Genomic DNA, 12,987 nt, shown 5'->3' on the forward strand with positions numbered 1-12,987 from the left:
GCAGAGAGAACAAGCTGGTCCCACGCCCCACCCAGTCGCATAGCTGAGGTGTGCGTTATTAGGGACACCATGCGCTCCTGGCGCTCGGCTGCAGCTGACGGTGGGCAGTGGGGAGGGGAGGCCTCATCCCGAATGGTGATGTTGATGAGCGCGCAGCTTCGGCAATCAGCCTGTCTGGATCCAGATCCTGACTTCACTGCTCATTAGTGGTTCGCGTCACCCTCTGGCCCGGCTTCCTCATCTGAAAAATGGGAAGCTAGAGTCTGCCTCATGGTAATTGTTGAGGCGAGGCGCTGATGAAATCCCACGAGAGAGGGGCTGGCCCAGTGCCCCAGGTTAGTGACCGCTGCTGTCGCTATTCATAATGGTAACACAACAACTAGGCTTAGCTCTCAAACAGCATCATGGCTGTAATTAATACATTTTGATGACTCAGAAGGCCTTCCAGGGATTTCGGGGCCTTAAAGCCTTAACGAGGAACATGAAACCGGGCGGTGCGCTGGTAAGAAGTGAGTTCAAGGGTGAATAGACCACTTTTTACTATACTTACATTTTACCCCCAGACAGTAGAGTAGCAATAAGTCTAATAGGATTTTTCTTTTCCTTCACTCCTTTCCTTTTCTTTTGTACTCTAAATAACCCAGAAGGCTTTATGAGCATTTGGAGGATTAAAATACAGTTGCCCCCATTCTCAGATGATCACCGTCAGGATGGGAATTCTGCTCACACAGTCCCTGAGTTCCTTTCCAAGCCACAGACCTGAGGAGGTGAGGGCCTTGGCCTATGACGACCACACGTGTGCGTAGAGATGTCTTCAGGAGATGAGAAGGGAGAGGGCCTCCCCTCAAGACCTGATGTTTCTCTAACTGCCTGCAGCTGTTCCTGCTCCCCGGGGAGAGTGTGCAGAATGAAGCCGTCCTGAACCACCAGAAGCACATGGCCATGACCCTCCTGGCCTCTTTCTTCTACTCCGCGCACCTGCCAGAGCGCCTGGCACCTGGACGCTTCGACTACATCGGTGAGTGTGCGGGGGCCCTGTTGCCTGGTGTCCTCCAACTCAGAGAGAGCCCCCCGCCGACACCAGTGTGTGCAGTGTGAAGGGGAAGCAGGGGCAGAGAGAGAAGTGGTTCCTCAGGAGCTTGTCTAGGAGTAGGCCAAGGGGAGTGGAACTGGAGGCCAGGATGTATGCAGCCAGCAGATGGCAGGGGATGGTGGGGGAGGATGGAGAGCAGGTGGATCTAGGATTCTAAGGCATTCCCATGGATTATGGGGCCCGGGGAGTGCCATTATTACCCAGAACATGAAATCCCATTATTAAACAGACATTGAGGGCAGCCCAGGAGAGGAACAGGACAGACAGAGTGCAGTTGGCTCTGAGGCGACCAGATGACAGGGGCCGTGCTGAGGGGAGAGTGTCTGTCGTGTTCAGGTGGGTGCAGTGGGGCCAGGAGTCTTGGTAGAACAGTGGTTCTCAGGTCTGGCCCCCAGACCACCAGTTTCAGCAGCATCTGGGAACATGCAGATTCTCAGGCCCCACCCCAGATATCCCACACCAGAGGCTTGAGGCCGGGGGCCCAGCACTCACTCAGGGTGTGTGACTCTCCAGGGGAACCTGAGCTCACTACAGTGAGAGAAGTGATGTGGTGGGGGAGGGGCCGTCCGAGCCACGGGACCTCCACCTGCTGGGAGAGTTCCTTCCCTCCCTGTCTAGGGAAGCGGGGTGGGCACCGGCTGGAGGAGGCACCCTTGGGCCACTTCTGGTGAGGCTGATGAGTCCGGGGATGAGCGTTCCTTAGATAAGCTTTCGTGGGCATCCAAGGGTCAGTCCCTGTCCTTAAATGGTGGGCAGGGACCTTGGTTCTCCCCAAACCCATTTTGCCCGGTGATTTTCCATCTCCTCCCACCTGAGACGTGGCCAGATTTGCTTTGTGGACTCTGATAAGAGCTTCATCTCCTTCACTTACTCTCTCCTACCAGAAGGGATTGCAAAGACCAAAAGGCTTGGAGGGCAGGTTCCCCCAAAAAGGAGGGAGACAAGAAGGCCTGGTAACTGGAACCTGCTTGCGGGAGCCACGTCCACGCCCAGCCCCGCCTCGAAGAAGCAGAGGTGGTTGTATATGAAGTCTGGGGGCTGCAGGAAAAGTAGCCCTGGGCCTCGTTTTGCCAACTCCCTGGTTGTTTCATTCAATCACCTTAGTCCCATCCTCTTGGGCCTCAGGGTGCAGAGCAAAAAGACACCCCTATAATGGGACATTTGCCAGACAATTGTTAATGACAGATCATCAACAAGGGGTTTGGAAAATTCTCTGTCCTGCATTAATGGAGCCTGCCAGACGCGGGCCTCCCTCTGCAGTGCGGGCCAAAGTGCTTAGTGGGGAGGCGCTGGCCCCTAGGAAGCTCTTCCACATTCCTGTCGGGCCGGAGTGCTGACATCACTTTGCAGATACATCCTGTGGCCATGGCGTTTTGTCTTTTTATCTCCTGCTCTGATGCAGACAGGTTTGAGCCTCGGTGAGCTCAGCTAGTCACCTCTCTCTGCTTGGAGATGTGTCCTGGGAGAGCAGGGCTCTCTGCTGGACGAGAAGCCACTTTGCTGCACCCCAAATGAATTTGGCAATCCTACACAGCCCCTGAGTATGTAGCCTGAGCGAGGCAGGGGCGGCTCGTCCGGGCACACCTTCTTGCCCAGGGGACACAGCCTGGGGGGCCAGCAGGAGCTGTGGTAAGGAGCTCGGGCCACCCACCTGAGAGGGCTCTCGCTCCCACACTCCCATTCCCGACTCTGCTTCTGCTCCCGAGTGCACGTGCCCAGGCTGTCCCCTTCCTGGGACACGGTTATTGAATACTTACTCGGGGATAAGTCCTGGGGGTATAACCTCTCTCTCTCTCTTTTTACTGAAAGAATCCTTTTTGAACTCTTGTGTTGTATTCGGGTGCTAGGACCGCCCTAACAAAGAATCGCAGACTGGGGGGCTTACGCAGCAGAAATGCATTTTCTCAGGATTTTGGAGGCCGGGAGGCTGAGACCAAGGTGGGGGCCGGCTTGGGCTCTCCCAAGGCCTCTCTCCCTGGCTTGTGGACGGCCCTCTTCTCTGTCTCCCCTCACATGGTCTTTCCTCTGTGTACGTGCCTGCCCAGACCCTTACCTCCTCTTCTTAGAGGGATACCAGTCACCAGAGGTCCAATCTAGTGACCTCATTTTAATGTAATTGTCTTTTTAAAAGATCCTATCTCCAAATATGGTCACATTCTGAGGTATGGGGGGGGGGGGGGTTGGGGCGTTGACCTTCGGACCTGGGGGAGGGAGACACAAGTCAGTCCATGACATGTGCTGTCTGTGCTGTCTTCTCATCTTCTGGTCTCTGAGGTTTGTCCCGCACACAGTCCTCAGCCCAGGGCAATGGACTCCTTTTCTCACCACTACCAACTCAGCCCATCCCTGCCCACCCCCACCCCTGCCCCCTCTGCTGGCTCCTCCCCTCCGTGCACTCACAGCTGGCCAGCCAGGGTCCGGCAGGTCATGGGGAGGAAGAGCTCCCGGTCATGTCTGGGATTAACCGGCAGGTGGGAGAGGACCACCTCAAAAGTGGCCAGCAGAAAGTCTGGAGGGCTTCTCCGTTGGCACTGAAGTCAGAATCAGAGCCGATGAGTGCTGGCCCTGAAGAGGTGACCTCTGGCAGAACGTGATGCCAGACCTCTTTACGTGAAATACAGGACTGGTGGATAAGGTGTTTGAAACATGGACTTGGTTTGCTCAGATGGCCTTTTTATTTTTCCTCACACCGCATTTTAAAAATAAACGTACTGAGGCATACTTTACATACCAAACAATTCCCTAATTTCAAGTGTACAATTCAGCGATACTTTTAGCGGACTTACCAAGTTGTACGATCATCCCCATAAATGAGTTTTCGAACATTATCATCACCCCAGTAAGATCCCTCATGCCCATGTACTGTTAGTCCCAATTCCAATCCCCTGTCTGAAGCAACCACTAATCTACCTCATGTCTGTGGATTGGCCTTTTCTGGATGTGTGATATAGACGGAATCTGTCAATACGTGGTCTCTTGTGCCTGGCTTCTTTCACCCAGCATAACGTGTCTGGCCTGTAGGCCACAGTATAGTATCAACAGTCTGTTCCTTTTTTATTGCTGATCTTGGTGGCCTTTTCTGTGTTTGCCTTAGGTCACAGTCACCAGCTGTTCCATGTGTGTGTGATCCTGGCCACTCACATGCAGATGGAAGCCATACTTCTGGACAAGACTCTGAGGAAGGAATGGCTCCTGGCCCACTCCAGGCCCCTGTCTTTCCCTCAGATAACTGGAGCCATTCTTCTGTGCCTCATCTTCAGCCTCAGCAACATAATTTATTTCTCAGCTGCTCTGTATCGGATTCCTGAGCCAGAATTACATAAAAAAGAAACATGATTCAGACCATATGCTTCTCGTGCCAGATGTCAACCTTAAGCTACAACATCCTAACCACCATAAACCAGCAGCAGGGTACCCGTTTCCAAAGGTCTGAAGTATTCACAATGGCTGATGTCTTGGCATTTTTGAGTGGGTTCATGTCAATAAGATATTGAACTGGGGAAATTTCTCTAGAGGTGCACTGATTCTGTATTATGATTTTAAAAGGGGAAGATTCTTCATATTTCATTAAGTTTTAAATTGACTTAAAATGGGTTTTTCAATTCTATTTAAACAGTTGGATTAAGCATACCACCCTTGTATTGTAGCTTGACTATTAAACACTTGAATGAAGCTTTACCACCCTTGTAGTATTACCCTTTGCAAATGGAACTTGCTTCATTTGATGAGTTCCACCTAGCATTGCCTCTGCTGAGAGCTCCACAGTGGGAGGGTAACGAGCCAGAAAGACCAGGGTAAGGAACCTGAGTAAGAGGAAGTGGGGTCTGTGGGAGCTCTGGGGACAGGGCAAACACTCCAGAATGGAGAGACCTGGTTTGGGGAAGGGTCTTCTTCCTTTCCCCACCTAGTGAAGGGAATGAATAGAAAGAGTCCTCTTTCCCACAAGTCCATTCTGCCTTAAAGTGCCAATTCCCATGTCATGTGGATTTGGATCTTCTTAAAGGTCCACATGGCTGGGTGTCCATGTTGTGTTTTTTTCTGTTTTCTTGTTGCCAGTTTGATGCTGCACAGTATTGTGTAGTACAGGTCCAATGTGTTATGGGTGGGGGCTGGCTGACTTAAGCCCAGTTGGCTGTGTTCATCTGTCACCTTTTAAACCAGTGGCAGCACGATATTTGGGGATATTATACATTTGATGTCGCTTCAGCATTTTAAATGCTGCAGATGTTACTGTCATGTGCAGAGGATGCTAAGGCCTTGCTAAAGTGTTGGTCAACTGTAGTGATTCTCGAGCTTTACCGTGAATCAGAAACACTTGGTGGGTTTGTGACAAATGCAGATTTCCAGGCAAAGTCAGGAGATTCTGCATTTGTACATGGTTTAAAATGTAGGTCTTTTAGAGGAGATTTGCCCTAAATCTGAGCAAGTCCCCAGGTGATTCTAATGCAGAAGGGCCCCAGGCCCAACTTGAAGAGATGCTTTCCTCACGAATTCCAGAAGGCACTGGGCCTATCAGCTTTGCTGGGATTGACCTAATTTTCAGCAATTTACCACCTAAGGATGTTTGCCCTGCTTTCTACTCTGCATGAGACTGAGCATTTTCTCATCTTTTGCACTGGGAGTTAAAGTTTAGTATTTCATGGTGTTTTCAGAGAGTACAGAAATGCTGATGCAAAACAGTTTTTAACAGAGGCCCATCAACCCCTGATCTGCACTTGCTAATGACTTAAGGGGCTGTCCATCACAAAGCAGGATCTTCTTTGCTGACTCAGGAACACCCCCATATCTTAGAATACTGCCTCTATGGTTAACTGGCCCAGAAACCCAAATGGCCTTGTGAATAGCTCATCGTCCAATCCTCTAAGGACAAGTAAAAATTTATATTGGATGAGAGTGGTCAAGAAATATGATTTCATTAGTTTTATTATCTGTTTACTTCCTCTGGGGAAGGTAGACTGATAAAATTATATGGGCTGGTAAATTTTTGTTACATTAATTGCCGTTGGATGACAAAATTTCGTTTTTGGCAATGATCCGACACTGTTAGTGGAATTTTACTCCAGCAGGGTCTGTGGGCTTCCATTTCATCTTGCTGTAACTGCAATTTTATGCTGAGAAGTACAAAGTTTAAATACCCTCTTCTAGTAACGCCAAAGACATGAAGCTTTTTTTTTTTTTTAAAGATTTTATTTATTTATTTGACAGAGAGAGAGACAGCGAGAGAGGGAACACAAGCAGGGGGAGTGGGAGAGGGAGAAGCAGGCCTCCCGCCGAGCAGGGAGCCCGATGCGGGGCTCGATCCCAGGACCCTGAGATCATGACCTGAGCCGAAGGCAGTCGCTTAACCAACTGAGCCACCCAGGCGCCCCGACATGAAGCTTTTTTAATATCTCTTATTTAGAGAGAGTAAAATAATGTTCTTTGTTTAGCTCAGAAATAGTTGAAAGGTAATAGGTGATTCATTTGAAGGACCTTTAGATTATTTAATTTTTGGCTATGTGGCTTTTTCATCATACTGCATGATGGAAAAGAAATGTTAAATCCACAAAATAGGAGCAGTGTTTCATAATGTTTTTAGATGTTTGGTAAACTTAGTCCCATGGTATACTTTTGGACAGTGTTACAAGTTAAAATTTGAGAACAGTTCCAATATACTGATTTGGAAGCTTCTAGATGTGGAAAATGGGTTCACATATATTAATTACTGTTAGGTATTAAGAGTAATGGGGGTAGAGTTTTGCGTAAGCCATCCCAGAAAGTCAAAAAGGCTGGCATTGGTTGAGCTGAAGACCTCACTGGGAAGAGGTCTTTTCATGTAGCGGCTCTCAGGGTTTTTTGAGTGTCTCAGTTCGCCCTGGAGATATGCCATTCTTCCATTGGTGGGGACTGCTCGCCACGGCACTGCCTCAAAAGGGATTTTGTGGGGAGCAACAGACACCTGATGGGATGTCCCCGTTCTTCCTCCCCTGGCTTGAGAAACACTACTCCAAAATTTCCCAGTTGCTACAGTTGGGATAAAACTTGAATGTGTTTGAATGAGGTCATGTAGTCAACTTCACCTTCCTCCGCTCATCTTAAGAGTTTCACTTTCCATTGCTCAGTTTTGGAGAGAAAGGAATTTGTCACTGTGGATTAGAATGAGAAGTGGGAGGTTTTAGAAATCATTTGAGTACAAAGTGGTCTAAATATTTGGTCTGCTGTAGTCTTTCTCAAAGTGCTTGTTGTGGAACCCAGTTTACGTGAGAAGTTCTAAGGATGGCAACGTGGAAGAGAACGGTGAGGTCACATGTGTTGGAGAGACCCTTCATTTGGCTCTGTTGTGTCCCAAATTTGTTTTGGCCATGGCACTATATGAAACAGCTATTAACACTGTATGACAACACTTTATAACATTAGTTGAATGCCAGCCTCTGATTTTCTAGCCAACAATGCATCATGGACAAAAAGGCAAAGACCCATTTCCAAACTCAGATGTTCTTCCAACTTACAGCAATGTCTGGTTTTCTTAAATTGTGTGGGAGAAAGAAAATAAAATTTATTTATTACAATAAAGATCTATTTCCCACTTGATTTGGTTATGTTTCACCTATCACTGCAAACGTGTTCGTTCGTTGTAAGAAATTCCTATACACGTGTGCATTGCTAAATCATTCTGTGAATATTTATTTTGTGTCTGATATATATAGAATGAACACTGTTTTAGGGGCTGGGGATAAGAGAAGTGAGGAAAACCCACCTCACTTGTGTGGAGGAAATGTGCTGATTGTCAGTAGGAAAAGATAGATCAGTTCAGATAGTGGTGAGTACTCTAAAGGAAATAAGCCTGGAGGAGAAATGGAGGTTGGAGGGACAGGGCAGGTGAGATTGGACGGCCACTCTGAGAAGCTGACATTTGAGGAGAGCCTTGATGGGCAAAAAAGGGCCCACTTTGCCAGCATGTTGCGGGGCAGGTGTTTTGGGTCGAGATGGCATATATGCAAAGGCCCCAAGACCAGTAAGTACTTGTCCTGTTGGAAGGATGGAAATCAAGCCACTCATTCCAAAATGTGTAACTCTAGAAAATGTATGGATCATTTGACTTTTGAAGAATTATGGAATTTCTCCTGGATATTCTCCCCGGGAGATTGTGCAGGGGGCTTTCCTCTGTCCTCTTGGTACTTGTATGAATGCTTCAACTCTCTAATACATGTATTTCAGACAAAGAGAGAGTTGCCACACCCATTCTCTTCACTCGGGGCAACAGATTTCTAAAATTGGCTTAATTCTTGCCTCCTCTAAAGCGTGGAACAAGGAACCTCCAAGATAATTTAATCCAGCCTTTCAAAAATGTGTTTGATGATGTAAAATGCACATTGTCAGGCCCAAATGGACAGATGCAGAAAACCTTGGGCGGGAAAAGTAGTCCTAGAGTTTTAAATTTTTATCAAAAGCCCCAAGTGATTTTTAATATAAGGGAGTTTAAGAAACACTGGTCTGGTCCAACCATTCTTTTCTTTTTTTTTCACATTTGGGAAAAATAGTATGAAGAATTCCCAGGTACTGGGGTGTCTGGCTGGCTCAGTTGATAGAGCACAATTCCTGATCTCAGGGTTGTAGTTTTGAGTCCCATGTTGGGGGTAGAGATTACTTAAAAATAAGATCTTAAAAAAAGAAAAAGAGACTTCTCAGGCACTTTTCATCCTTCCCCCTTTTGCAATTTATATAACTCTCTTCTCCAACAGTGAGAAACGTGGCTCCCATTATCCACAATGTATTATTTGCTCAATCTTAGAATGTAGAGACTGTCATTTCAGAATTACCAACTCATGTCTGCAAAAAGGCTTACTAATTAGAATTCAATATATGTTTCAAGTTCTTTTTGTCTTGAGCCTGAGGGCATATGGTCTCAAGAGTTTAAATTACTTGTGTTAGTTATGGCCCATTTATGTGTATGTTATTCATTTGAAATACGGTTCAGATCATTTGTTTCTTTTTTTGTATCAATTTTACAACCTCCCTCCCCCCTGCCCCCAGCTTGCTGATTTTATTGTATTTTGAGTCTGTAAAACATTAACATCCAGTCATTCATTTTCAGATGGCCTGGGGCGAGTCACATGGCCTGTGGATGTGAGAGAATGCTGCAGCCACTGGGAGTGAACAGCAGGGCCACGAGAGAGCGCCCCAGTGTTGAGTGTGTTGGAAATGCCACAGGTGTCCCTCTCTTCATTGTACCACCTTCCCTCCAACACTCTAGGCTTTGGCAGTTTCTGGTCACTAGTGGTTATACGGTTCTACAGCTGGACTCACGTAGCTGGGTGTTTGAGTTAATTACGGTTTCCACCTGGTGAAGTCAGCGTCTCCCCTGTGATTTGCATAGAACCCTCCCAGTCCAGTTTGGCAGTTTCTTATAAAGTCAAACTTACACTTACGATGAGACCAGAAATCCCACCCAAGAGAAATGAAAATCCCTATCTACTTAAAGACCTTTATGCAAATAATTAGACCACAATTGCCAAAGGGTGGAAAGAACCTAAATGTCCATCAGCTAGTGGATGGATAAACTGTCATGTATTCATACAAGGGATTACTACTCAGCAGTAAAAAGGGAACATGTTACTGATACGTGCAACGCATGCGTGAATCTCAAAAGCATTTTGCCCAGCTAGAGAAGAGACCTTCTGGAAAAGAGAAAACTCTAAGGGAGGAAGTCAGAAAAGTGGTTGCCAAGGGCTGGGGGTAGAGGAAGGTGACTGACCACAAAGAGGCAGCACAAAGTTTTGGAGTGGTGGGGGTATTACACATCTGATAGTGGCGGTGGCTACAGGATGCTCTGTTTGTCAAATACATAACATACACAGTACAACCGAGAAGGGTGGATTTTACTGGATGTAAATTATACTCCATGACCTGATCTTAGTAGAAGCCTCCCGGTTCTACTGCCTCCCCATCTCCTACCATTATCCCTGGTCTGGATCTCTAATTCTAGGGGAAAGTGCAAATCTTTACTGGCTATGGGGAACCCTTCAGGGGAAGAGATAAAGACTGCGTTAGGTGTGAGATGCCTGTTTTTTTTGTTTTCATTTTTGCCTTTTTTTTTTTTTTTAAGAAAATAAGAGCTTTAGTATGGATAGAGGTGAGGAAGAAGAAACAGGCCAGAAGAAAAGCTGGGGTGGGGGCTCCATGTAACCGGGTCCTCAACTGGGATGGATTCATTTATTCCTTCCCAACATTTACAAGAGGGTAAATTGCTGGGCGCTGGGGTGCAAGAGCGCCACCTAGCGAGGATTTGGGGATACGCCAGTAGAGGACACAAGAAGGAACAGTGACCAGACTGGGATGGGAGCTCTGAAGCAAAGCAACACGTGCTGACAGGGTGCAGGGGACTGGGGGTATAGAGTAGGGGTTCAGCATCCAGTGCCAGGTCACTGACGAAGATCTGCTGAGAACTGAGGGTCAGGAGGCAGTGTCAGAGGAAGGCAGGACTGCTATGTGAGCCTGGGGCTCCGAAGGGCCACGTGCCTGGAGGGGTGCAGGGGGCAATGATAAATGATGGGTTTGGAGAGGAAGAGCCTCAGGGCCCTGTGGGGGTTGTCCAGCCCTGGGGAGCTACTGTGGTTTTACAAGCAGGAGGGTGACATGATCTGTGGTTTACAAGTGGATTTGGAGGGTAGCAGCAGAGAAGCCTGTTCGGTTACTGTTGCAGTCATCCAGACAAGACATGGTAGGAGCCAAGGGGATGGAGAGAAGTGGAAGGAGAGGGTCGAAGGCTATTTAATAGGCAGAACTGTCAAGATGTGGTGAGTGGATGTTGGAACAGAAGGAGAGGCAAAAGTCAAAGATGGTACCTGGGACCCTGGCTTGGGTGGCTGGGTAATGGTGATACCATCCACTGAGGGGTAGCAGGTTCAGGGGAAGAGATTAGGGTGCGGTAGGTATGAGGTGCCTGTGGGACACCCAAGTGCAGAATCCAGAAGGCAGTGGACATATGGGTCTGCAGCTGAGAAGAACAAATTTGAATGGTATGTGAAGCCCTGGGAGTGCCTGAGGAGAGGCCTCAGCTAGCGACCAGGTCAAAACCCTAAGCTACATTTAAGGGACAAACAAAACAAAACAAAACAAAAATCCCCCAAACAAACAATACACCTCATAAATGAGTTCTGAGAAAGATGGGCTTTGAGAGCTAGGAGAAAAAAAAAAAAGGCATAGGAAAAGAAGAATAAGAAATATTTTTAGTGCTGTTGAGAGGTCCAGTAAGATAGGGCTGGGGAGGGTCAATTAGGTTTAGCATGAAGGAGATGGTGGTCTTGGTGAGAAGAGTTCCAATGGAGAGACTGAGGCCAAAGCCAGACTGCAGGGTAACTAAGAGGTAAGTAGCCAGCAGTGATGCCTAATTCCTAAATAATACAAATCCCAACCTGCCATTTAACAACAAAGTTCTGATGGTTCAAAGACTCATATATAAAAAACAAAGCAATAAAGGCATTAGGAAAAAACATCTTTATGTAGAACAGCATGGGCCAAGGATATGAAATTATGTTTATTTAACTAGTGCCTGGTTGAGGACGTGGGAGTAGAGCCCCATGAGAGCACAGTGTAGATGCATATTTTTTTTTTTTTTTTTAAGATTTTATTTATTTATTTGACAGAGAGAGAGAGAGCAAGAGCAGGAACACAAGCAGGGGGAGTGGGAGAGGGAGTAGCAGGCTTCCCGCCGAGCAGGGAGCCCGATGCGGGACTCGATCCCAGGACTCTGGGATCATGACCTGAGCCGAAGGCAGACGCTTAACGACTGAGCCACCCAGGCGCCCCTAGATGCATATTTGATAGCCATCAGTTTAGGGGCAAATGTCAAAGTGGGATAGAATCTGTTCATCTGAGAAAAGAGTGGTTCTGGACATTGCTCCTCAAGGGCAAGGACCCAACTTTATTCATCTCTGTATGCTGTTAAACAGAAATTCAACTGAGTAATTTAAAAGATCACCTTGGCTTCATTAAGTGACTCATGAATCGGCAGCATTCCGTCTAGCAAGCAGAGAGATGCTCCCGGGGCTGTACAAAACGAAAGGTTTTTATAGGAAGGAGGGTGGGAAAAGGAAATCATCAGTGAAGGAAAAGACGGGATTGTTTCAGGCCAGGTCACCTTCCCTCAGGGTGAAGGGCAGGGGGTCTTATTTTGAGGATCATCTCATCTTCCTTTAGTGGGGGCCTGGGGGAGAGGGGAGATGGAGATGACGTCGCGGCTGCCGACGGGGAAGTTCCTGACTGACCGGTTCAGACTACGTTTCTGGGGGAGGTAGAAACTGCACTTAGGTTAGAGAGTAAGGCCCTTTTTGGTGACTTGGCCTAGTATGAGGGACTCCATTTTGGGCCTGTGGTTTTCTTTTTAACAACGCCCAGCATCAAACATTGTTAAGAATTTCATAACACAATGTGTATGTACGAAAGAGCTGGAGGAACCAGAGAGGGAGAACCCAGGAAAGGTGAAGGAGAGAACGAAATCCAACATGATGAGGTGATGTGGAAGCCAGGGAGGGAGAGATGCGGGGCACAGCACAGGAACAGGACACTCCTGTGCGGGAACGCCTTTGACCTCCGAGTCGACCCTGGACTTGCCCTTCCATTGGACTTCTTGTGCTGTCGGGAAAAAAAACCCCTCAGTTTCCTCCTGGGAAAGGGGAAGGGGTTGGATTTTACTACGTCTGAGGTCCCCGTTCCAGGCCCGCAGCCCTGACACCCAGACGCCGCGCGCTCTGGCCCGGCGGTCGCCTAGGAGACCAGCACCATTTCCGGCAGAGCAGTCATTTCCTCCGAGGCCCCGCCCTTTTCCCCGCGGGCGGGCGCTGATTGGCCCGTTTGAAATGCGCCGGGCGCGAGCTCACCTGGGCTCGCGGCGGCGTTTGCCGGCTTCCCGGAGC

General features: G+C 47.9%; 1 protein-coding gene across 1 annotated transcript in view; it reads left to right on the plus strand.

The window, feature by feature from the left end:
• PAQR5 (progestin and adipoQ receptor family member 5) overlaps window positions 1–6,259 on the plus strand; it is a 40,052-nt gene extending 33,793 nt beyond the window's left edge. Inside the window, exons 6-7 of the mRNA XM_032417391.1 lie at window positions 877–1,018; window positions 4,188–6,259. Coding sequence (XP_032273282.1) covers window positions 877–1,018; window positions 4,188–4,429 — 384 coding nt within the window. The 3' untranslated portion in view covers window positions 4,430–6,259. The remainder of the gene's footprint in view (window positions 1–876; window positions 1,019–4,187) is intronic.
• Window positions 6,260–12,987: the final 6,728 nt, after the last annotated feature.

Source organism: Phoca vitulina, unplaced genomic scaffold (assembly GCF_004348235.1).
Source record: "Phoca vitulina isolate PV1807 unplaced genomic scaffold, GSC_HSeal_1.0 scaffold20, whole genome shotgun sequence".
NCBI classification, from domain to species: domain Eukaryota; kingdom Metazoa; phylum Chordata; class Mammalia; order Carnivora; family Phocidae; genus Phoca; species Phoca vitulina.